Source organism: Crocuta crocuta, unplaced genomic scaffold (assembly GCF_008692635.1).
Source record: "Crocuta crocuta isolate KB4526 unplaced genomic scaffold, BGI_CrCroc_1.0 scaffold258, whole genome shotgun sequence".
NCBI classification, from domain to species: domain Eukaryota; kingdom Metazoa; phylum Chordata; class Mammalia; order Carnivora; family Hyaenidae; genus Crocuta; species Crocuta crocuta.
The window spans coordinates 6338306-6364378 of NW_027532842.1; the positions used below are offsets into that span (position 1 = coordinate 6338306).

The window sequence follows — 26073 nt, forward strand, 5'->3', positions numbered from 1 at the left end:
GAGGGATTAGGTAACAAGTGGGGGGCGTTGGAGGCGTTGCTGTCTTGCACAGGGTGTTTGGGAAGGCCTCCTGAGAAAGAGGACATTTGAGTGCAGACATAAAGGAGGTGAGAGAGTAAGAAATGACGTCTGGATGAACATCATGCCTAACAGGGAACAGCAAGTGCAAAGGCCCTGGGGCAGGGAGTGTGGTTCCGCGTTCAGGACTGAAGGGTGCTGAGTGTGGCTGTGGAGGAGTGAGCAAGAGGGAGATGAGGCAGGGGCTGGGTGGACAGCGAGTGAGGAGGAGACGAGCCCGGCACAGGGGGCTTGACCACTAAGGTCTTGTTCGCCGAGGACCCTCACTTGACCTTTGAGTGAGCGGAAAGCCATTGGTCCAGGAATGTGCCTTTTCCGCCCACCATTTTGTGTGGATTTCGCCCGTGCTCTGCAGCTGGCCCTCCCCACGCCCCTGACCTGCAGTCCTCTGTCACGTTTGCGTTCGGACATGGGGTCACCATTTCACGTGCAGTCATGTGCTGGATGCAAAATTGTCAAAACAGTTTGTATGAGTAGTTGTTTCTAGAAAGGCCCAGGAGAGGGGGGAGGAGATGCCGAGGGCACGGCCAGGGCAGCTGGGTGGCGGGAGGGCCGGGGGAGGTAGTGGAGGAAGTGCGGGGCGCCCTCCGAAAGCGGAAAGTCAAAGCCGGTGGCTCGCCCACAAGCCTGACTCGGGAAAAGTTCTTACCATGACCTGGAAGGGCCCGGCTGACAAATCTGACGGAGAGCTGTAGTGGAAGGGGTTTATCACACACGCCAGGGCGGAAACACGGGGGTGAGGAAGGGAGGAAGGCCAGGGGAAGAGGGCTCTAGAGACAGGCACGGAGCCACGTGGCTTCCTGCTGGCTGAGGTGAGACATCAGCGGCGCCCTGCAGCCCGGGCGCACTGGGCGCTTAGGCTGTGCCGGAGACGAGCCGGAAAGTAAGTCTCCTCACTTCACTTGTGCAGAGTGTCTCTGGGTACAGACAGCGGGAAATCCCACTTCCCTCAGTGATGACAGTTATTATGATTCCGATGCACGAAGATGCAGGTGTGTTACAGAACGGGACCAGGTGTCTTCTACACGCCCAAACATACGCACTCATGATCGCACACACACGACCCGGTGCACACACCAGCCACCTGTACGAATATTGACAGAGGTGAAGTACTTCACCTTAAAGTCCTCACTGAGTGGTTTTTTAAAAATGTTTTTACATTTATTTATTTTTGAGAGACAGACCACAAGTGGGGGAGGGGCAGAGAGAGAGGGAGACACAGAACCCGAAGCAGGCTCCAGGCTCTGAGCTGTCAGCACAGAGCCCCACGCAGGCCTCGAACCCACAAACCATGAGATCATGACCTGAGCTGAAGTTGGATGCTTAACCGACTAAGCCACCCAGATGCCCCTCACTGAATGAATTTAAAACGAATAGTAAGGGGCGCCTGGGTGGCTCAGATGGTTGAGCGTCCAACTCAGCTCAGGTCATGATATCGCAGTTCATGGGTTCAAGCCCATGTCAGGCTGTGTGCTGACAGCTCAGAGCCTGGAGCCTGCTTCGGGTTCTGTGTCTCCCTCTCTCTCTGACCCTCCCACACTTGCACTCTCTCTCTCTCAAAAATAAAGAAACATTTTAAAGAAGATTAAAAAATAAAATAAAAATAAAACCAATATTAAATAGGGGCGGCGGGGTGGCCCAGTTGGTTGAACTCTGGATTTGGGCTCAGGTCATGATTTCATGGTTCATGCAATCAAACCCGTGTCAGGCTCTGTGCTGTTAGCTTGGGATTCCCTCTCTTGCCCCCCTTCCCCTCCCCCACTCACATGCACACTGTCTTTCTCTCTCTCAAAATTAATAAACAAACTTAAGAAAAACAATACGAAATAAAATATCCATCAATTGGACGAATGCCTCATTTCAGTAGTTAGTTTAATTGGCTTTAGAAGAGACATTCTGTATAGAAGTTTGTAGCAGGTGGGATGCTTAGGATTCTGATGACTACTTTCTGAATTTTAAATACTTAAAGCAGAGGTATGGTAATAAGGTGAGGTGACTTAAAGAGAGTGACCTAGAAGAGCGAATTTTGTTTTTTATGGAGAAGAGATCGTGTCCTTACAGTTTGCCTTTGGGTTGTTTCCTCAGTCGCCGACCTCATCCTCAAGCTCCCTTCTGTGTGCTTTGTTGCTTTGCATATTCGGTTCCGTTCTTAGATGACACCCATGTGATACAGCACCGCAGCCCATGCCACGTCCCATTCCTTGCCCACCATGTTTCATCAGAGGATTTATTTCTGCTTCGCATATTATATAATCTGTGTACTTAATTTATTTTCCGCCTCCTCATTGTGAAAATGTGAGCCTTATAGGGGCTGGTGTTTTGTTTATGACAAAGTTCTGGTATACTGTGGTGTCTGAGCTCTGAACTGATGAAGATATAATTATATACGTCTCACATATATATTCTTTTGATTTACCTGCTATTCATGTTTTTTTCCTCTTGGGCTCTGTGAACACAGTTTGAATTATTCTGATGGCTAATATGTATTGAAGGTAAAAATGTGCTGAAAGTAAGTGCTTCCTACCTCAGTTTGGGAAGTGTTTGGCTGGGGGGGACAGACCCTCCCTCGTATACGATTACAAAGAGCCTCAGAGCCTGTCTGGGACGGCGACCCCTCTTAGCGAGAGCATAGAGAGGGAAGATAAGTTTGCTAGAGATTTCATTGGAGAAAGATGTGACCAAGTGGACAGGATTAGAGGGGTCTGCCACCTTCACAGCAAGGCCAGTTCAGGAGAACTTGGGGCTGGGTTTAAGGCCAGGTCAGGCCTGGGGACCACACACTCTGAGGCAGCAGGAGGGCGGTGGCTATTTCAGTCTCTGGCCTGCACTGCCCCGGCTTGCTGGGCAAGGGATATGCGAGAACTTTCCATAGAGCACACCTGAACTACGTGGGACAGCATTAGGTTGGGGCCTCTTCGATAGGGTCTGCTTGAGGTCAGGCCAGAAGAACAAGAGGTGGGGGGCAGCACGGACTCCGGAAGGTTGTGGAAGCAGTCATGAGTGATCACTCGGTACAGAGCTGCATTTGTCCCCCGGCTGGGGTCCTCAGTGACAGGACTTCCCAGAGAGTCCCACCGGAGAAATGGTGAGCTTAATCGTCTGCCAGACCCGTTCGGCTCAGAGCTGCCCGGCCGGCCAACAGCCCATCCCCCCGCCTTCTGCTGTCTCCACAGCTTTCGCCTGAGTGGGGTCGAGCTGCAGCTCCTGTCTGGGGGAACAGAGCGAGAACAGAGGCTGCCCCCCTTCCCTTCCTCCTGGAAGGCGGGTGGCATCTGACTACAGGTCTTAGCGTGGGGTGGTGATGGCAAAGGTTGAAATCTTATTTAATGATTTTGCCTGGAACTCATCCCAATGAGAGAACTGAAATTATGATTTTCACTTAAAATGACCGTAAGGACTGCCATTATAGAAAAGTGAACAGAAAAATCGTACGATGTACCCAAATCCCCATCCCAAGGGAATGAAAGATTTCCCCTACCATCCTTTTAAAAGTTGTGTCATGGTATGTCACTAATTAGACTATAAAAAACTTTCTAGTTACATCGTTTTCTAATATTTCTGTAGACACTTTAAAAATAAACTTTCTGGGGCGCCTGGGTGGCTCAGTCGGTTAAGTGTCCAACTTCAGCTCAGGTCATGATCTCACAGTTTGTGTGTTCGAGCCCCGCGTCGGGCTCTGTGCTGACAGCTCAGAGCCTGGAACTACTTCAGATGCTGTGTCTCCCTCTCTCTCTGCCCCTCCCCTGCTTGCTCTCTGTCTCTCTCTCTCTTTCAAAATAAACATTAAAAAAATAAATTTGCCATGTATATTAGAGCAACATTGTAGATAGTGCTATAGGTTGATCCAACCGTCACTTGCAAATCCCTATTCTCTTTCTAGAACTTTCTATCATAGAGGCTTGGTTTTCCCTGCCTTCCTTGCAACTCGGGGTGGCCAACAAGAAGCAGAAGTCCACTGGGAACATGCTTGTTTTTCTGATAAAGCGGGTAGAACTGTTTTCTTTCCTTTCCTCCTACATTGAATATGGATGTATTAGAACTGTATGAGCCATTGTATGAGGAGGAAAGAACATCCCAAAACATCACTGGAATGTTGGTCTTGACACTGGTGAAGAATGGCATTCCTCTAGACTTCCTGATGTTTGAGAGAAACAAACCCTTATCAGCTTAGCTACTGCGAGTCAGGTAATCAGTTACTTGCAGCCCAAAGCATTATAAATAGACCCCAAAACAAAACAAAACCTGGCTGACTGATGTTAGGAGCGAAGTTTCTATTGACCTATGTGCAGCCTTCCTTCATCTCAAACATCATAGCAACATTTATTGAATATTACTCAGTACCAGGCCCTTGAGGTACAGAGAGGACTGAAGGGACTCCGGTTGCAGTGAGTAAAAATGAGTCATAGTTACTAAGAATGTGATACATGCCTTGATACCAACAGTGCATGTACAATGCACACATTATGCAGAAGGAAGCAGCCCGGAAGGGTCGGGGGAAGAGGGGACAAGTAGTCATTCTTGGAGGAGGACTTGGGGATGTATCAGCTGGAAAGGGATTGCAAGGTGGTGAGGACGATGCAGGCAGGGTTCATGGGGGTGGGGGGAGCTGGGCAATGCGAAGTGATTGCATTCTGTGAATATGATAGTTGAATAGTAATAGTGCTCGGGCTCATGGGGTTGGAAGATGTTTAGTTTCATCTCCCTTATCTGAAAATTAAGGTTTTACGTACTTTGTGGGGGTTTGGGGAAGATCCAATGAGCTAAATCACATAAGGATTTTAGGAGGCGTTTGGCACCCAGTAAGTGTTCCCTAAAGGTTACAGGTTACTGTCAGCTGGTCACAGAGACACAGCCTCAGAAGAATCTGAGAAGGCTGACCAGGGCTCAGTTGCGATGGGCCTTACCAGCCATGCAGGATAACTTGAACTTGACCTTACCGTCACCAGGAAATTCTTGCAGTTTCTGGAGCATAGAAGCCAACCAACAATGGCCTTTTAGTTGTCAAATCCTATGAGCACTTTACCCATGTGATACCTGGCTCTGCTGATTCCTTTCTTGAAGGTTTTTACTTCATCTCACAGATATCATTTTTTTCCCCGTTGGTTTTGTTCCTATTTTAAGTTTGCCTCCTTCTAAGTCATCCTCAGTCCTTCTACCTGAGGACTCTTCATAGAATGGAATTATGTCACCTAACCTGATTAAAATCTGAAAGTGGCTCCCATCCCCTTCATGCAGCTACAGATGTAGGATTTCATGTAGAATAAGGATTTCATGACCACATTCTTTTGTTTTTTAATTTTTTAAAAATGTTTTAGTTATTTCTGAGAGAGAGAGAGAGAGCATAAGCAGGGGAGGGTCAGAGAGAGAGGGAGACACAGAATCTGAAGCAGCTCCAGGCTCTTAGCTGTCAGCACAGAGCCTGACGTGGGGCTTGAACCCACAAACCGCCACCCAGGAGCCCCTCATGACCACATTCCTGCAGGCTGCCCTCGGATCATATTTTCTATACTTTTGCACAGATTCTACCCTCGCATTCTATCATACGGAGCTACTTGGGATTCCTCAGCTTCACTTCTATTTATTGACTCCATGATTTATAGGCCCCATTTTCTCTCCCTTAGAGATTGTTTTCTTTTTCTGTTTGGCTTAGGAGTTTCACTCCTTTTTCTAGGACTTCACATATCCACCGTATCCTCATCTTTTTATTTTCAAGCCAAACAGCCTTATGCTGACTCATTAAATCAAGGAACAATGATTTGTCATTCTTTTGTCTTTATATAACTGCTGCACAGTCTCCAGAAGGGACCAATTTATTGTTTCTCTCTGATCACAGACATGCTATCGGGCACATTCCATTTCCTAAAATCACGGAATGTTGTTTCAGGGGAAATTAACTCTTGACCTTGAGCTCCGCTTCCACACTGCAGTTGACACGGTGAACCTAAATTAGAACAAAGCCCAGTTACTATTTAAGAATTTTCACATTGGATTGAACTGGTGTTTTGGTTATTACCCTGGGAAGGCTGTTCACTGACTGAAAGGAGTCATTTTAGGGACTTGAAGGAACCGGAGAATCTTTATCACCTTGGAGTGATGGGGAAGCCAGAGCCCATGCGCCCCCCGCCCCGGCTCTGTCATCCCGGGAAAGGGAAAGAAAGAAGTACCAGAACAAACTGAAACACGGCTCGTGAGAGAGAAGAACATTGTTTTCTGCTTCTGTCCTGCTGAGTCTGGCTTGTGCGATAAAATAATGTCATTTGTTCATCTCTGCAACTGAAATAGGCTGAAAGGAGGGTCTCACAACTCCCCAATTTTTTTATAGTCTGGACTCATTCTTTTTTTAATTTTTTTAATGTTTATTTTTGAGAAAGAGACAGAATGTGAGTGGGGGAGGGGCAGAGAGAGAGAGAGACAGAATTTGAAGCAGGTTCCAGGCTCTGAGCTGTCAGCACAGAGCCCGACGTGGGGCTTGAACCCACAAACCGTGAGATCATGGCCTGAGCCGAAGTCGGACGCTTAACCGACTGGGCCACCCAGGTGCCCCTGACTCATTCTAAAGGAAGAGACTATGATTTTGGGTTCTTGCTGTTCTGCATTTTGTCATATACACCTACAGAATGAGTTAAGGCTCAGCTAGACATTTATTGGAATGCGTCATTTTTACAAATTTCTCATCTCAAATAGTGGTGAAAGTTCATGAACAGAGATATTTATTGGTCTGTGCACTTTTGAAAAATTAAAATGCCCTTGTATTTATCATTAGGGTTGAGTAGCCTAAGATATTTCTCCTCAATGGAAAATTAGGCAATTATTAGAAATATAATTTATACAGTGATAAAAATTTGAAAAACACGGTGTACGCACAGTATTAGTGTAATCATATAAAAAGTTCCTAATTTAATGGCAATAAAAATGTTGTTTCTGTGGGGGTGTTAGAATTACGTATAATGTGTGAGCTTTTATATACTTTTCTGTATTTTCCAGATATATATTTATTCCTTTTTCTCCCTTTCTTTCTCCCCTCCTTTCCTTTACGTAATTCCTTCATTCCCTCCCTCCTTTCTTTCCTCCTTTTTTCTTTTCTTTCTTTCTTTCTTTCTTTCTTTCTTTCTCTTTCTTTCCTCTTTCCATTTTTCCTTTCTCCCTCCTTTCCTTCCTTCCTTCCTTCCCTCAATACTTACTTCCTTTCTTCATATTTATTGAGCACCTATTCTGTGTTAGGACCTCTTTTAGGCTCTGAGAAACTATCAGCAAACAGAATAGACGTCAATTCCAACTTTGATTTTGTGGTGGGATGGGACATGGGTTGGACAGGCGAAAAGTAGAGGGAGCAACAGGTAGGAAGGGCTGATACTAGCTCAGGGTCAAAGATGAGGGACACGTGGGGTACAGCTGTTACTCTGGCCCCCTTTCTTCTCACATAACCTCCTTCTGGATAATTTCATTTTCCTGTGTTTCATTCAGGCCTCTTCTCAAAAGTCATTTCTTAGAAAGTTCTATGACCATCTTAGCTCTTTTCCTCTCTTATCCCATCCTGCCCCAGCTCCCCCCACCCCCCACCGTTAAATAGTACCTGTCCCTACTTGGTTGCCATGGTAGGATGAATTCATATATCATTTGTCTATTTATTAATTGTTGTCTTCCTTCCCTAGAATGCAAGCATGAGATGTTGACTTTGTTTTGTTCATTGTTGTGTTCCTGTCATTTAGAAATGTGTCCACCTAGCACATGGGAGAGGTTTAATAAATATTATCTGAATGATTGAACAAGAGATTTCTAAATCTATATCCGTAGCTTTGATATCCCGGTTGAGTTCCAGGTTTATATTTCCCATGTGGGCTAACACTTTAAAGTGTATCCTGAATATACTTGGAATTCCAGATGTTTAAAGGTACTTATAATCAGCCCCCTTTCCCAGCCAAATCTGCTTCACTTCTTGTGAAACTCCCTACATGAAGGGCATTTCTTTTCATCAAGGCTTTCACTCTGCACCACTTCACGTTTGTCTGTCTCTTTGGGAGAGAACATAAGGAAAGCAGGTAGACCTGGGGGTTATCAAAGGGTTTGTGTGGAGGATTTGTTCTGGGGGGATCGTGCTCAGCAGAGGGGTGAGAGCTCATTCTTTCTACTTGTTGATATTCTAATGCATTTGCATGTACAGTGTTGTCTGATTGAAAAAGCAAATATTCATCCGTTAGGGTTTTCTGGCCTGACCTTATATTAGCCTCTCCTCTGATTGACTGTGCTTTCTTGTTCCAAGTAGGGAAAGAGCTGCATGATTTACAGACTTTCCTTTTCAAAATGTTTATTTATTTTGAGAGAGTGCGCATGCAAGTGGGAGAGGTCAGAGAGAGAGAGAGAGAGAGAGCGCGCGTGAGAGGCAGAGAGAGAATCCCAAGCCGGCTGTGTGCAGTCAACAGAGAGACTGATGCAGGGCTCAGCCCGTCCAGCGGTGAGATCATGACCAGAGCTGATATCAAGAGTCCCAGCCTTAACCAACCCAGCTGCCAGGTGCCCCCAGACATCCTTTTTAAATATGTTTAAAAGGGATGGCACAGCTGTATGGGTACTCTATTATTGCTGATAACTAGCTCTCAGTAATCTTTTTTTTTTTTTTTTGGTGGAAGAAGGGGAGAAACGATCATTGAAAAACAGCCATTAAAATTATTTTTTTGCACCAACACTAAAATGTAATTCTATTCCGGGTATTAAACAAGAAGCACACAAGTTGACTTGTTCAGGACGTAGCCTTTGAATGGTAGTAATAGATGTTAGATGTTGCCTCCCCTCCCCCGCCCCTGATGTGTCTCATCTACACCTATGAGAAATAAACCAGAGGAAAAGACCAATACTTTCTGCAGCTTCGTCAGGCTAGCACGCTTTCAAATTACAAGGCAGCATTCGTTACTCTTGGGCGATTGCATCAACTCAAAGATTCCTGTTTCTGATATCAAGGAGCTTGCAGGTGTGATGGGAAAACACTTAGGCTACCAACAATAAAAAATAATATGGCCAAAATAAGTTACATAGATTTCAACACGTCATAGGATGTGTCCACGTGTATTCTCACCTGTCGCTTTCTTACTGCTCCCTCCTCCGCCAGACGGAACCCCTGATCCTACTTTTGTGCCTTAAAAACAAACACGAAACCGTGGAAGCCTCTTAGTCTGCAGTCACCACGTTTCTGGCTTGTGCCTAAGAGGCCACCATCAATCTTACTTGGAGATGCTTCCAGAGACTAAGAGTCATTAGCGGCGAAGGAGGTGTAGGCCCCAGGAATGTCTAGTTCTGCATTTTATGGCCCTGTTGACCGCCGCCAGGGAGAACACCCGGCTTCTCTCAATGAGGGCTCCGCTCGTACTGCCNCCGGGCCGAGCCCAGGGCCGCGAGGCTCCCCCGCCCCCACCGAGACCCCGCGCGGGAGGGGCCCCCACGTGGCCGCCACTGACGGTCCCTTTGCCTTTTGCACAGGTGGCTCCGGGTGACCGTCCTCCCCGGCTGCGTGGGCTGCAGGACCGTGGCCGCCGGGGCGTCCTGGACCGTGCGCGACGTCAAGGAGCGCATCTCGGCCGAGACGGGCTTNCGGGGCGGTGGGCTCGCCGGGGGAGTGAACTGGGCGCGCTGGTTCTCGCGTCGTGGAAGGCAGATGCTCATTTAATGGTCACCCTGGACATAGCGCTCTGTAAATAGCCTGGTCAGAGGCGCACGGAGTTTCCCCTCGTTGGCTGTCATTTTAATTGATTTACCGGTTCAGCATTTGTGTCACCCTGCCCGCCGTTAATGTTCACTTCCTGAAACGAAGATCTTTTTTCCATGGGCATTATAGCCAGAGGGTTTTCGTTGTTGTTTACTTGTTTGGAAGGGACTTAACCATTACTCAGGGTTTTCTAATTGTGTTGTATATTGAATTGAAATGATCTTCACCTTCAGCACCTCTCCCCTCCCCACCCCACCCCCATTTTTAAATCACAGAAATTTAGGGAAAGGATCTTCAGGCTATATTATAGAAACTCGTATTTTGAGGAATACATTTACATTAAAATTTCTGAGGTGCAAATGAATGAACGGCTTAGATCAAAACTTTGAAAGAGAGTAGTATTTCATATTGTGATCTATATATTTAAGAGTGGTGAAAAAACTAAACTTTTTTCAAGAAGGAGTTAGATGGAGACATTATACTGAAAATTAACCTATTCTATCCTAATAAATACCTTCACTTTTTAGAAGGTGAAAGATCATTTCTAGGATAAGAGGCAACAAAATGTTCATCAGATACACAAGGAATACTGAGCCTCACAGAATGACCAAAGAAGTATCGCATTTGTATCTAATACGAACATTGGTGTAGTACTTGGTACCTGTGGGTTTTAATCCTTCAGCGTAATCTCGACCGTCTGTGTACCAGGGTCCACACCATGGTCTCTTGACCACTCAGACACAGATTAACAGTTAAACTGTTCTTATGTTCCTGCGCGGCGCAGCCCTCCTTATCAGCGGCTAAGGTGTGTGGTACATGTAGACGGTGACTTGATAGAGGACTTTGGACAGAATTGAGGAGCAATTTAAGAAGCCTGTTCTTCTATTTGTATCGGTCATTCTTTCCTTTTCTGGGCCCAGCTCTGTCTCTCAGCTTTCCCGTGTATAGTCTCCTGGTTCTGTACCCACTTCTTTGGTTACTCCTCTGGGCCTGCTTTGTCATCTTGTGCCCTACATGTGGTCAAACCCTGTGGCTCAGTCTTGCCTCTGGAAATATTCTTGGAGGTTATCTGTGCAGAGCGTTGATATGGGTCAGTGAATGTGGTCGTGGTGCATAGGCTGTTTCAGACTGAGTGGCTGGGCGAAGGGGGTGGGGTTCTGGTTAGGAAACTCGTGCTGTCCTCAGCTAGCGAGGTTCTAGACTGTGACCGAGTGTCGCGATGAAACTGGAAGGAAAGGGTATACAGGGGACCTTGGAAAGATATGCTAACAGCAGTTTGGTACACATGGATGTGCGCGTGTGCAGGTGCGCAGGGCAGAGGGTAGATGTAGAGCGAGGCAGGAGGTCTGCCCAGGGATGTTCACGAGCCGCAGACCCGGAAAGAATGGAATTCTAACTAGGTCAGTGTAAGCAGGAGGCAGACGCTGTCCATGACTCCGTGTCACTCACTGGTCGGGGTTGGAACGGAACATCGTCGGCGTTAGGCTCTTTCTCAGCCCCTCCGTCTTTCCGGGTCATCTGCCTTCCTCTTCTCCTGGTCTCTCCGTTGCTTTCCCTGGCCTGGGGTGGGCTGTGTAAGGCCGTCATTTACCTCCTGTCTCATGAAGAGACTGTCTCATTATAGCTGTTTCCTCCGAACCAAATGTGGTCAAGCCTCAAACTCGGAGGTGGGAAGCGTTACTTAACGTTCCTGTCTTGTAATTGATCAAAAATGTCCTTTCTGTCAACTCTTGAGTCTTAGAACCTTCTTGTGTCCTTGACAACTGAGCAAAGGAAGAAGTGTCAGGAGACCCAGCTTGTAATTAATACTGTATTGCTTGCTTAATAATTTGGAAAGAGCTGTTGTCTCATAGTCAATGAAAATGATCATCACTGAGGTTTTTGAGGGAGGGTGACGCTGGGCAGAGACCTAGATGTTCAAATTATTTTATAATTACTGTTTCAGAAAAAAATATATATGTATATAAAGACTTAAACGGACAACTTTTAAGATCTCATTGCTTTTGGAGATGAGGAGGACCATAGTTACTTTGCTTGGTTGGAGCGAGGCAGGGTCTAGGAAGGAGAGGCCAAGCCAGATTCCTTAATCTTGGCAGACTCCGGAGGGGACAGCTGATAGCCCAGCTGAGTCAGTTATCTGTGCTGCTCCGTTTCTCTTTGGGAGAATCACTTCCCTGTAGATGGGCCACTGATTACACAGCACCCAAAGCATTCACTGTCAGACTCACACAGCAAGTTACATCTGTGTCTAGTGACCTGTTTTCTTCCTTTTCAAGTCCTTTTTAAGACATGCAGACTTCTTCCTGCATGAAAAATGGCTTCCCTTCCTCCCTTCCTGCCTTTCTGCCTTCAGCTATATCTTAGCTATACTGAACTGGACTAGTAATCCTTGGCTTATGCGTGGCTCCCTTTTAGTAATTAATTAAGTAGTTAATTAACAGTGGAACGAACAACTCTGATAACATCATCCGAATAGAGAACAAAAACACTGTGGATAGTTTATGTTTACCCCAGCCTGTGTGTCCATCTCTGCTCCTTTACCCCTTTGCATTTATTATTCTGTTCTCTTTTTTGTAGTTGTTTTAATAGTTTTATCATAAGTGTATATTTATGTATGTATATATATAGTCCTAGGAACACATATATCCATGTATGTGTGTATGTGTGTCTGTAACCTAAATATATAACCCGAGCAACATACTGTTTACTTTTACTTCTTTATGGACTCTATAAGCTTATTATTCTATATGTAGTAACTAGGAATTAGCTTTTTAAAGTCAGTATTGTGTTATGAGTATTCGCCCAAACTTATGTGCGGTTTAGTTAACCCAGTTTTCATTGCTGGGTGATGTTCCGTGCTATCAATGAGTTATAGAATTGGGGTTGTTTCCAAAATTATTGTGGTTAACAACAGGTCTGCTGTGATTATTGTCATTCATATTTCCTGTGCAGGGCGTTTTCACAGGCTTGCTTTAAGACGCAGTGGGAACATGTATGTGAAAGTGCTTTATAAGCTGGGAACTGTAACTGCATGCTCTGGTTTGAATTTTAGCAGTGGCGACTAGAATGAAGATAACACACAGAGACTAAGGAGACCAATGAGAGGTTGTTATACAAATTCAAGAAATACTGAACGTCTGAGCACTTGGAAATGGAGAAGAGCAAGTTAGGTCTGAGGGAAAGTGGGGATGGACATGCTGGAATCTGGGGGTAATTGGCCATGTGGTTTGCAGAGAGAGAGAGCGCATGGCTCCCCGCATTCCCTCCAAGGCGAATAGTTAGAAGGTGCCACTATTAACTGAGATACGGAGAGGGGACAGAGGGTTAGGAAGGGGATCCGGTGAGGTCACTTCTGATGGGTTGACCTTTAGGAACCTTGGAGGATCTCCGTGGGGGATGGTGGTAGGCATTGGAAATAGTGAACTTTTAATACGGTAAATGACATCTTCACATCTTGTTGAGGAGGGTAAATTACGAAGATTTGTGCAGGTGAGCTTTTGAGTAACTTTTGACAGGCCGTTGACCGGTATGAGGTCGCTCCATATTAGCACTTGAGTGGGGCGCTGGGGAGAAGGGTGATCTGGCTTTCGCCTCCGAGCCGTATGTTTTCGAAATGTGAAATGAAAGGTTTTGTTTATATTGATGATCCTGATTTATCGTAAACAAAGTTAAGTTATTTTAAGGCAGATACATGCATCTTTATCTGTTTGCAATTACTAAGGAAAAGTCCTTTCCGTTTTTCAATACACTTTTTGACTAAATTTCCGTTCTTTGAAATATTCACTTCTCCAGAGCAACTTGTTCCCTAATAAGAAAGGTGAACAGCCATTATTTCTTACATGAAAAAAATATCAAGATCATTTTGAATGAACAGTATTGCTCTTCATACATATTGTTTTTTTTTTTCTTTTTTCTTTTTTTCAGTTATCTGACTGGATCAAGATTGGAGATCTGACTTTGGAAAATTGTCATCTTTTTGTAAACCTTCAATCAAAAGGCTTAAAAGGGGGAGGTATTGCACTGATTTTACCAGGAGCATACATATGTCATTTTAGCTGCATAAGAATTAGGTTTTAGAAGGGAAGTGAAGGTGTGTTCCCTGGGGTGTGATGAGAGCCGGGGTCAGGGTGGAAAACAAGGGTGGGCGGAGCTAGTGAAGTTTATCTATGAATGCGTGAGTTACAGGACCCCCTCCCCCCCCCCAGCAGAGTCATGCAGGGGTGTCCTGATAGGTGCTGTACCCAAGGGATGCAGACATATTTGTAGTGATGGCTTCGTTATTTTAAGCACAGATTTTTTTTTCCTGTGCATCTGAGAAGTTGCTTTTCTTTCCCCATCCTGTCTGTACTTCCCGGTCAGCTCTCTGAGGGTAACGGGGCAGTCAGTTCTAAGAATCTCTCGGTTAAGAAATGCGTAAGGGCATCTGAACTGGACAGTTCTGGGGACAGTGACTGGGCCGATTTGAGAATAACCCAAACATCGGTTGAGTTTGAGAAGATTAGCAATGTGCTCGTAGCCACCACTGCTTCTGGCTTACTATTTAGCGAGGCAAAGGACCCATTAAGTAATGCCATTTATTTCGCTTGCTTTGGAAAACAGCAGCATTCCACCCCCATGCTCTCTATTTTTGAGTTAATAATCTTTTGTGACATAGAGTCTGTTTTTGAACATTTTTTATTTTTTTACTTTAATTTTTTAAAATGTTTTTATTTTATATTTGAGACAGAGAGAGACAGAGCTTGAGTTGGGGAGGGGCAGAGAGAAAGGGAATCACAGAATTCAAAGCAGGCTCCAGGCTCTGAGCTGTCAGCACAGAGCCTGACGCGGGGCTCAAACCCACGAACCATGAGATCATGACCTGAGCCGAAATCAGCTGCCCAACTGACTGAGCCACCCAGGCGCCCCTGTTTTGAACATTTTTTAAAAGTGGAATTTTGTAGTTTCATTAAAAATGGTGAGATTTGACAGATTGACTATGCTCTGCCCTCTGCGGCATCCGCTGAGTCAGGTACATTTCCAGAGCTGAGCGCTGCAGAGACACGTGTGAAGTCCTAGCGTATGTGAACCTTCTAGGCCTTGGAACTGAGTAGCATGTGGGTAACAGCTGTGGGGTTTTCCTTCTAAGTCGTGTCTTACACGTGTTCTGTGTTTTAGGGCGATTTGGTCAAACAACCCCACCGCTCGTCGATTTTCTCAAGGACATTTTAAGAAGATACCCAGAAGGAGGACAGATTCTTAAGGTAGGGCGTGCGTTGGGTATGCGTGTGAATTTACTTTGATAAAAAACAAAGCGGTGGAAGTCCTGGTAGTGTTCTAACTCTCGAAGAATCTTGCATAGATTTGAGCAGCTGCGTTTCCTCCCCTCTGAGCCTGTGGGTGGGGTGCGGTGGAAGTGTAGCCGTCGTAAGTACGGGGGGCTTCAGAGGGGCCCACTCACGCACTGTGTGCTGTAGTCAAGCACACTGTCGCTCTAGGAACAGTTTTTTATTTTATTATTTTTAAAATTTTTTTAATGTTTATTTTCGAGAGAGAGAGCAGAGCCTGAGCAAAGGAGGGGCAGAGAGAGAGGAAGGCACAGAATCCGAAGCAGGCTTCAGGCCCCGAGCTGTCAGCATGGAGCCCAGTGTGGGTCTTGAACTCACAAACCGTGAGATCATGACCTGAGCCAAAGTCAGATGCTTAACCGACTGAGCCACCCAGGCACCCCTTTAAATAATTTAATGCAAGTTCATGATGTAATTTTATAAATGTTTTGTGGAACATCATGCGGGGCTGCTACAAACCAACTGGTCAACCAGATGAACAAACTAATGCAAAGCCACATTCAGGGGCCATGAGCACATTTGACCTCAGGGTTTAGAGGTTTGCTTCTTAGGAGAATTTATGTAACAGGGTAATGATTTTAGGTTGTTTAATACTGTTTACAGTATATTCTTTTAGTTCAAATATACTCATTGAAAACCAAAAAACAAAAGCCAAACAACCATAAAAGAAAGCCCTCATAAACGATCCTGCAAAAAAATTATTTGGTGTGTAAGCTTAATAAGAAACGTCCTCGATTAATTGTAAAAGTAGATCAACTATTGTGTATTTTTCCTTTTTTTAAATGTTTATTAATTTTTGAGAGAGAAACACACACACGCAGAGAGAGTGGGGGAGGGCCAGAGAGAGAGGGAGACACAGAATCCGAAGCAGCTCCAGGCTCTGAGCTGTGAGCACAGAGCCCAACGCGGGGTGTGAACTCACGAACCGCAAGATCATGACCTGAGATGAAACCAAGAGTTGGACGTGTAACCCACTGAGCCACCTGGGCGCCCCAAAGCCCAGCAACTTTACGTGAAGATTTAGTTGGTGGCAATAGGAGTAGGGGCTCATCAGTTCTGAAGCAAGTGACTGGGGACCTTGGGGACACAGGGCAGGGGTTTGGGCGAGGGCTTTGTACGCCTCGAAGTTAGCAAGCAGCCAGTGGTCCTTTGCTCTTAGCACGTGTATTTGTGTGCGGGCGGCTCAATATAATCTCTGTTCTTTGGATATTGTGGTCGCACTCGGCACTTACAGATTTAATTAATAGGGATCATAGAACTTACCTAGACTTAGGACCATCTTTTGGGATGTTTGCTGGAACAGGTCTGAGGTAGTTTACCTTGGGTGACTTGCCCAAGGTCATATGCAAATTGGCACATTTATTGCCTCTTCTCACAATTCGTTTGAAAGAGATCCCCTGACAGCATCCCATCCTATTTTTTGTTCAACTTGAGCCTGTTCGTTGGGGCCTGGGACTTAACGGGTTTTATCTCCAGTGGTCCACCTCTCTCCTCCCTCACGTACCCACAAATCACTAACAGATATCCAAATGAAAACAAGATCCAGCTTCTAGAGTGCTGTCATTGTGTAGGTAAACATTGTATTTTGCTACCTATTTAATTCTTAGTTCTGTCTTTTATATTATAATGTCTTACTGTAAATAAGATTGCTATTTTTTTAGGGATTCTTTTAGACTAAATAGGGTAGAGATAGGTTTTAAAAAAATCTTTTGAGAAATCGTTAATTTTCTAAATAGGAATTTGCAGATGATAAGGAGGTAGTTAAGGGCGTGGTTCACATGTTCATGTTTGGAGTGGGATAGCAGTTGGGATAAGGTTCCCCAGCCTTTCGGTGTGCGTTGGGTGAGCTGTAGGGCCACACCTCATCTCCCAGTCACTCAGTCTTACGGTGCGTCACGTCCTGTCGGCACCGTGTCTCTTTCCTGCCTGGTGAAGCCTCTGCTTGTTGGCGTTGCCATTGGGCCAGTATAAGCTCTCTTCACTTCTGGTCCATCCGCACTGCTCCCTCCTCTCACTTAGGGTGAATGATACAGACTGAAGTGCTGTGTTTTAAAGACCCATCCGTTTAAAATATAACCAGTTGACTTGGTTTCGTCTACATCAGAGCTCATCTAGGTGTTTGTCACCTGCTGACTTTTCCTTACTTTAGACAAGATAGTATCTCGAGTTCACTTCAAGTTTTGCTGGGTATGGTGTTGGCCTTAAGAGCTGGACTCAGATCTCAGAGCCTGGCAGTGCTCCCTCGTGTGGACCGGAGCCCAGTGGGTTTTTGGTTGGGCTGCCAGAGTGATTGGGGTCGGCGAGAATAAGGATTCTTTCGCGACTGCGGATGGGTGTAACCCTTGTAGTTTGCTTTCCTGTGTACATTGCAGCAGTGTGATCACCCATCCAGCACACAAACCACATTGCTACCTTCTCTGTGAGGAAGGAGTGAGTCAGTCCTGACCGCGGAGAAGCTTTCAGCCGTAGTGCAGGGGAAGGACAGGGTCGTATCCCAGCATCTCGAGAATGCAGAATACTAATCAGTACAGACGAACCGATACATTTTTCCTCAGAGGAGGGAAGTTCGGGAAGGGAGTGGTAAGGGTCTGTTTGGTAACTGCTTGAGGAAGATGTGCCCGTCCCAGAAACAGAAGCACCTCTGCACCTTTCGGAAATGGAGTAATTTCTTTTGGATGAAGGCTCGTGTCGATTGTAAGAGTTTATAAGCAGTGTCAGGATCTGTCCTGGGGGATAGGAGACAGCAAGTGAACGACTGCAGGTGAAGTGTGTCATTGGGGAAGGACTCACGAGCTCTCAACCATGTTCCTAAATGCATGTGACAGCTACTTGCCGTCATATCACTACCAGATTTTCAGGTAATGATGCCAAAAGTTGGTTTCTGTGATTGACATGTAATTGCTTTTTATTTTTTTTTAAATTTATTATTATTATTATTTTTTAATGTTTTATTTATTTCTGAGAGANGACCTGAGCTAAAGTTGGAGGCTTAACCGACTGAGCCACCCAGGCGCCCCTGTAATTGCTTTTTAAATAGTGTACATAAGGGGCGCCTGGGTGGCTCAGTTGGTTGAGTATCCGAGCATCCGACTTCGGCGCAGGTCATGATCTCTCGGTTCGTGGGTTCGAGCCCCGCGTCGGGCTCTGTGCTGACAGCTCAGAGCCTGGAGCCTGCTTCTGATTCTGTGTCTCCCTCTCTCTGACCCTCCCCTGCTCACGCTGTCTCTCTCTCAGAAATAAAACATTAAAAAAAATTTTTTTTAAATAGTGTAGGTAAATTCAAAGATGGGCAACGGAATGCGATATTATTAAATATTATTTTTTGGTGTGTTTTTTGATTAGGAATTAATTCAGAATGCAGAAGACGCGGGGGCCACTGAAGTTAAATTTTTATACGATGAAACTCAGTACGGAACGGAGACTCTGTGGTCAAAAGACATGGCACGATATCAGGGTAAGACTCAGTGATTGGTTATTGATTGGTGTGGGGCCGGAAGAAGGACGAGGACAGGTAGGCCAGTAGCAGAACCGTGACCAGTAGACCCCGGATGCCTCAGTCCTGCTCCGGGGCCTGCTGTGTTCAGAGAATGTTCATGACTCTTAGTGAAGCTTACAAGTCAAATGGAGGCTATATGTGACTGCCTCTGACTGCATCTGATGGGAAGTTATTCAAAATAAAGATTGATTCTGACATCCCTGAACATACTTTTCAAGAGGTGTAAGTCATATATTTTTGAAAAGATGTTTTTGGATTTAGATGATCAGAATTATTGTTAAATACGTAAACGTAATGTGCATAACACTTACCATAGCCGATACATTCGTCTCTGGTCAGATCTGTGCTCTGACCGGACAAAAGACTCAGTCTGTCAAGTCAGGTGCATAAGGAGGAGGAGATCTCACCCTGGTTCCCACCAGTAAGGAGTTCAAGGATGTGGTCAATCCAGAGACACCGCAAAGGGAGGGTGGAGAAGCATCGGGCTCCCTGCTCCTCCTGCCGCGGCTGTTCCTGCCGTGTCAGGACACACCGGGGCCCCTGGGTGTCGTGAAGGCCAGCACCCGCACGGTCGTAAAACAAGTACATGTCTTTCTCCGGTAATTCAGTAGCTTGTGAGGTTTTCAGGGAGTTGTGTCTCATAATTCTGTAAAGTCCAGGTTTATTTATAGTCAAGTTCTGAAAGCATCCACTAGACTCCCCTGCTAGCAAACAGCATGAGTGTGTTGGCCCAGAGGTTTGTTGTCGGTGTGTTTGCAAGGAGGTTTGGCTGAGTGCGCGCCCTCTCCCTCTCTCTCTCCCCGCTCCCTTTTAGAAGGAGAAAGTAGATCGCAGGCCTGCTGCTAACCTGTCCTTCCCAGGTAACTGTAGCTTTTCTTGGAGAAAATTCTCTCAAGACTTTTATTCTTCTGTTATCTCGCTCTCAGAACCAACAGATGTCCTTTTGCTCAGGGTAGATGGGGGGGATTTTAAAGTCAATCTGCATGGATGATGGAGGCAGAGATTCGGTGAGAGTCAAGATGGAGACGCAGGTGAAATATATAGAGCTTCCTCCCGAGTCCAGGATGGGTATGAGCAGATAATCCCTTGATTGAAACCATTCAAACAGAACTGGATTCTACCTGCTGGATGCGGCAGCCAGCGAGGAGCGATGCCTCCAGCTGATGCTCCCAGTTCTCTGCGGACTGTGGTGGGGCTCGTCTGTGCACCCCCCGTTCAGACCCCCACTAACCCGAGTGGAAGGGGCGCTCCAGAGGCCAGTGAGTCCAGGGCAGGGCCACATACAGGGGTGTTTATCACCTGTGGACGTATGGGACCCAAACAGTTTTGGGTCAGTGAACCTTGAGGACCGGGGATGTGAGGAGGAAATTCCTTCTCCCGTGAAGCACTTGGTTTGGATCCGTAAGAAGGCACATCTGTTATTTGGTGACATGACAACTGTTTATAAAAGCGGCTGGGCAGCTGGCATTTTCTGGTTGACGGTGGGAGGGAAGGGGCCTTCCTTCAGGCCGGCCCTGGGCTTCCTTCCTGGTGCTGTTTTGCGGGGTGTTCTCTGCTGGGTTTATAATTCCCTGGAGTAGACCTTCTAGTTACGCAGGTTCTTTCTAGAAAGAAGAAAGCCAGAGCTTCACTTCCAGTCCTTGTGTTCTGTGCTGTGAGCTTTCGTGGTCCCTGTTTCTGTGTCTTCATAGGTGTATTTGATGGAAACTTGCCGTGGGCAGAACCAGACACCGCCCACTGGATGCGAGCCAGCTGTCGTCAGCTGTTGGGTGACAAGATACTCATTTTATTAAGATTCCTGTAATAGTTATTTTGTTAATCATAAATACTTATCGTCTACCACTAGTGATTTCAGCAGAAGCAATGTCTGACTTGGTAGGTGTTCACTCTGGTGGTGGGTATTAAGCAAGGCCTTCATTTGTGTGATCACCTTTGAGCCTCTGCACTTCCTTGCGAGGCGGGACTGTGCTCATGCTTATCTCACTGACGAGGAAACTGAGCCTTAACTTCAGTTTGCCTGAAGGGGTTCAGTTGGCAGCGGTGGAGCTGGGTCTGAGGGTCTGAGCCCCCTTCACCCGCTGTGGGCTCCTCCTTCTCAGATGAGCTTGGGAATTTCATCTTCCTTCTCAGACTGTTTTACACACAGCAACCAGGCCATCTTTGTAAAACAAACAATGGCCAACATCCTCCTATCGGAGCTGGAATTCACAGGTGCAGGTAAAGAGGCTTCTGGGGGTGCCGGAATGTTCTCTATATTCATTTAGTTGGAGATTTCACAGGCTTATTCACTTTGTCAGAATTCATCCAGCGACACATTTAAGATCTTTGTACTTTATTGTGTATCTGTTTATTTCAGCAGCTTTTTAAAAGAAAACTTTTAATTATTTTTAAATACAATGAATTACTATAGTTGAACATGTTCAAAGAATGCTAGAGATTCTGAAGAGACGTTTCAAAGAAAGACATCNNNNATCCCAAAATATTTTGAATTATAAATTCATATTATAAATTAAAATATTTTTAATTATAAAGAGAACTTTTTAAAGGAACTTCCTTGGAAACAGGGTAGCATTATTCTAAAGTGCTGATTTTAAAATTTGTCACATTAATGATTATTGTAGTGAGACAAGTAACGCCTTGTATGGAAAAATCCAGAGGCTGATGGAAATGAAAACAAACAAGGTGATTATTAACATGACTGAAGGATTATTTTCCTCCTTACGAAATAATATATTAACAAGGTTGTTGTAGATAGCAAGTCCTCGTAGTACATTTACAGGTTATCTTGTTTACAAAAAAAAAAAAATTTAGCGTGCTATTTAGGAACAAAGTTTGTAAAGTAATAGTATGTACTCTGACTAATTTCCTTGTTTGCCCTCTGGTTTGGATGTCCAAGTACCATAACATCCTTAATTTTTCCTTTTCGGAGTTTTGACCAGCCAAAACGCTTTTTTCTGCTAATAATTTTTACTGTCAGTTTATGGTTTTGTTTTCACTGTGAACGTTGGAATGACAGTGCAGGATTCAGTCATTCTGTTCACTTCTTTCCATCCGGCAGTGTTACGTAGAGGAAGCTCTCGGGAGAGCACCGCACGCTCTGTGTACTTGCATCTGAACGCCTGCATGTACGTTCCCCTACAGGGCCCGCCCTCTACGTGTACAACAACGCGGTCTTCACCCCCGAGGACTGGCACGGCATTCAGGAGATAGCCAGGAGCAGGAAGAAGGACGACCCCCTGAAGGTGGGAAGATTCGGGATCGGGTTTAACTCTGTCTACCACATAACAGGTAGAGTACTCACTTTCTCTGGTGCGCCAGTGCCGAGTATTGTAACCTGTGTTTTGTAACTTATCTGGCTAACTTTGGAGATGATACCGTTTTCAAGGCATCTTTTCCAGATGATACCGGTTTACAAGGTACCTTCCAGATTCTCTGGCAGCGGCAAGAAGCATGCCAATGAAATGTCAGCGTGTCTTGAGTTTTCTAGTTACCGTGGTAGCCACAGCAAAGCGTCACCATGTGAGGCTAAAAGTTAATGTCCTCGTGGTCCAGTGGGATCAGTGTCATGGTATCTATTAAGTCATTTTAGGTGAGGTTTGAAGTGTAGCCTTTGACACGCCTACGCAAATTGTTACTATAAAAATTCTATACTGAGCATCTTTGAGTCAGACCAGCTAATTTTCACAGATAATCTTGTACATATTTTTAAATATCAAGAGATTACGGGGTACCTGGGTGGCTCAGTTGGTTAAGTGGCCGACTTCGGCTCAGGTCATGATCTCACGGTTCAGGGGTTTGATTCCCATGCCAGGCTCCGAGCTCGGAGCCTGGAACCTGCTTTGGATTCTGTGTCTCCCTCTCTCTCTGCCCCTCCCCCACTCATGCTCTGTTTCTCTCTGTCTCAAAAATAAATAAACATAAAAAAAATTTTAAAAAAAGGAGATTAAAGAGGAAAGTATAATACCCAGTAGTGTTGAATAACAGCCAAAGTGAAGTTCTTTGATTCTGGTTATTTGACATTCTCCTCATAAAAATGTTGCTCTTTTTAAACTTCTGAGTATTTTATTTTATTCATTTTTTTAAAGCACATGTTTTTAATGTTTATTTTTGAGAGAGAGAGATGGAGTGCGAGTCAGAGAGGGGCAGAGAGAGAGGAGACACAGAATCCAAAGCAGGTTCCAGGCTCTGAGCTGTCAGCACAGAGCTTGACGTGGGGCTCAAACTTGTGAAATGTGAGATCGTGACCTGAGCCGAAGTCGGATGCTTAACCGACTGAGCCACCCAGGCGCCCCCAACATCTGAATATTTTTTTAATGTTTATTTGTTTTTGAAAAAGACAGAGACAGAGAGAGACAGAGAGCAAGCAAGGGAAGGGCAGAGAGAGAGGGAGACACAGAATCTGAAGCAGGCTCCAGGCTCTGAGCTGTCAGCACAGAGTGTGACGTGGGGCTTTAACTCACGAACTATAAGACCATGACCTGAGCTGAAGTCAGATGCTCAACCGACTGAGCCACCCAGGTGCCCCTTGAATATTTTAAAGATTACTTTGAAATTATGTTTTGAATCTAGAGAGAATATGAGGATTCTGGTTCATAGTTAGAGTAGGAAATACATGGAACTCTTGGTGTAGACATCTCTAAGAGCGGATGACTATTCTTCCAGAGTCCAAGCTCTCAGTATTTACTGCAGTTTGTGATAAAAGGTTATGTAACTGGCACTTTAGATTTAAAACTCTGTTTGTGTTTTGACCTTGCAAGAGAAGGAGGGATTGAGCTGGCGGAGCTTTGTTCCAACTGGGACACTTGTCAGAGGGCAGGAGGGTGGCATTATACCCAAACAGCTGGTCTGAATCGGGATGGCCCTTGGCAGGTGGAACATAGGGGCACCCTCACTATAACCCAACTTTAGTAAGCCTATTTTTAAAATTGCACTTATTATGATATATGTTAAGTAAATCGTATATTAAATCATGTATCACAGTATTCTATAGCCATTATACGTGAATGTTAAGATTCATGTGTTCAGCCATTTGCAAGTTACCCCGCAGGTCCCTGACATGTGGAAGTTTTAAAATTTTACGGGGGCACATATGTGAATTGCGTGAGTGTGGAGACTGCTGCGCAGGAATGAACCATTTAGTCAGAGTCCAGCTGACTGTGTCTGCGTAGCCCTGTGGATTTGTTCCCGATCGAGACTGAGCACATGTATGTGGGACAGTGTTACTGTCTAACCTCGGGCTTTGCAGAGGTCACGTGTCATGCTTTACAACTGTCAGGACTCTCCGTGACATAATTTAGGTAATGGGAGGATGGAGGCAGCGTAAAGGGAGCGCAGACAATAGGGCCTTGCGGCCAGTGTTGATGGATTCAGTGGCTGGCTTGGTGGGTGTCGTGTTTCCTACTTCGAATACCTGGGAGCTTAGGAGGGCGTGTCTGTGACAGCCCAGCCTGCTCTTGGTGACCACCAGTACGCAAGGTGTGTCTTGCGTGAAGCTCAGGCGCTACCGGCAGCGTGGGAGGCCAAAGGTCAGCGTCACTCCTGCGAGTCCCTAGAGAGGCACCATGGTGAAGAACTTCTCTGGGGACAGAGCATCTGGTGTGCCTGGCTGTTTGGCCAGTGTCTGAATATCGTTCTGTCTTTGGTTGAGAATCAGGCGAAGCAGCTGATACCAGTTTTATGAACCACGCTGTGCACACAGTGCACTTCCTGCCTCCCCGCACTTGGGTTCTGCGTGGTGAGATGCGCTCCGTGTGGGAGGCACGGGTGGGGGTGCCCTCAGACTCCCTTGGGGGCCTGTGCTCACTGGGGGAAGCGGTGCCCAGTCTCTGTGCTGTGCTCCGCACCCCCCTCCCCCCCCCAGAGGATCTGTGGTTGAAATTTTCATTTTGAGCGGAGGATGCAACCGCATTTTGTATAATTGGGTTCACGTGGCTGTGGAGGTTGGCGTCTAAATATCCAGATACTCTGCATATCTTAATTGTCTAATGGGAGTTTGAAGATACAGCTTACATTTTCTCAGTAATCATTCAAGTTTCTCTGCCTGCTACTTTGGCTGAATCAAAAGAGAATCATTATGTTTCATGCTCAGAGAATTAAGTTTCTGAAGCTAAACTTTGTTTTTGATAAATCTGCGTTAGAGACTCGTTATGGTTTCTGCTTTCCCACACGTAACACTTTGATAGTCATTCTGGAGTGTAATTATAATTGTCCATTAAATTTCGGGGTCGATCGTGACCATTGCATTTTTCTTTGCAGACGTTCCCTGTATCTTTAGTGGCGACCAGATTGGGATGCTAGACCCTCACCAAACGCTTTTTGGGCCCCACGAATCAGGCCAGTGTTGGAATCTCAAAGATGACAGCAAAGAAATTAGTGAGCTTTCGGACCAGTTTGCGCCGTTTCTTGGCATTTTTGGAAGCACCAAGGAAACGTTTGCAAATGCCAATTTTCCGGGGACATTTTTCCGTTTCCCTCTTCGCCTCCAGCCTTCGCAGCTTAGCAGTAACCTGTACAATAAGCAGAAGGTTCTCGAGCTGTTCGACTCGTTCAGGGCGGACGCGGACACGGTGCTGCTCTTCCTGAAAAGCGTGCAGGAAGTCTCCTTACACGTCCGAGAGGCCGACGGAACCGAGAAACTGGTGTTCAGAGTGACTGCCAGCGAGAACGAGGCGCTGAGACACGAGCGCCCCAATTCGGTAAAGATCCTGGAGGCTGCGATCGGCAACTACTGTAAGAAGGTCCCAAGCAATAGCATCACCTGTGTCACGTATCAGATAAGTATAGTTCTAGAAGACGAGGAGTGTAAGGACGCCCAGAAAACGTCGTGGCTGGTGTGTAACAGTGTGGGCGGGCGAGGGATCAGCGGGAAGCTGGATTCCTTAGCCGATGAGTTGAAATTTGTCCCCATCATTGGAATAGCCATGTGTTTATCAAGAGACGATGACGAAAAGGGAGCGACAGCTGACTTCTCAGGAAAAGCCTTTTGTTTTCTTCCTTTGCCGCCGGGCGAGGAGAGCAAAACGGGCCTCCCGGTTCACATCAGCGGCTTCTTTGGCCTCACGGACAACCGCAGAAGCATCAAGTGGCGGGAGCTGGACCAGTGGAGAGACCCGGCGGCCCTGTGGAACGAGTTCCTGGTCGTGACCGTGGTGCCCAGGGCCTACGCCACCCTCATCTTAGATTGCATAAAACGCCTGGAGACGGAGAGGAGCGCCGATTTCCCCCTGTCGGCGGACCTCATCTACAGGCTTTGGCCGGACGCCAGCAGAGTCAAGGCGCACTGGCAGCCGGTGCTGGAGCCGCTGTTCCACGAGCTGTTCCAGAACGCGGTGTTGTACTCCACCAGCCGCCAGTGGGTGAGGCTGGAGCAGGCGCACTTCTCCGAGCTGGACGAGCGCTCGGCGTGCACGGCCACGGTGCTCAGCTACCTCCAGAGCTCAGGGAAGCACGTGGTCAGGGCCCCGGGGCAGGTGGCCGCC

At 46.1% G+C, this 26073-nt stretch overlaps 1 protein-coding gene and 1 long non-coding RNA gene across 2 annotated transcripts in view; one reads left to right on the forward strand and one right to left on the reverse strand.

Moving 5' to 3' along the window:
* Positions 1 to 5870: 5870 nt before the first annotated feature.
* On the reverse strand, positions 5871 to 9426 carry LOC144216163 (uncharacterized). Its single transcript, XR_013330586.1, has 3 exons — positions 9298 to 9426; positions 9149 to 9208; positions 5871 to 6019 (listed from the first exon to the last, which is right to left on the reverse strand). It is a non-coding gene; the product is annotated as an uncharacterized LOC144216163 (long non-coding RNA).
* Positions 9427 to 13703: 4277 nt separating this feature from the next.
* SACS (sacsin molecular chaperone) overlaps positions 13704 to 26073 on the forward strand; it is a 39852-nt gene continuing 27482 nt past the window's right edge. The window contains exons 1-5 of the mRNA XM_077745351.1: positions 13704 to 13787; positions 14930 to 15015; positions 18442 to 18553; positions 21737 to 21883; positions 24851 to 26073. The exon at positions 24851 to 26073 is cut by the window's right edge and continues 215 nt beyond it. Of these exons, the coding sequence (XP_077601477.1) occupies positions 18538 to 18553; positions 21737 to 21883; positions 24851 to 26073 (1386 nt within the window). The 5' untranslated portion in view covers positions 13704 to 13787; positions 14930 to 15015; positions 18442 to 18537. The remainder of the gene's footprint in view (positions 13788 to 14929; positions 15016 to 18441; positions 18554 to 21736; positions 21884 to 24850) is intronic.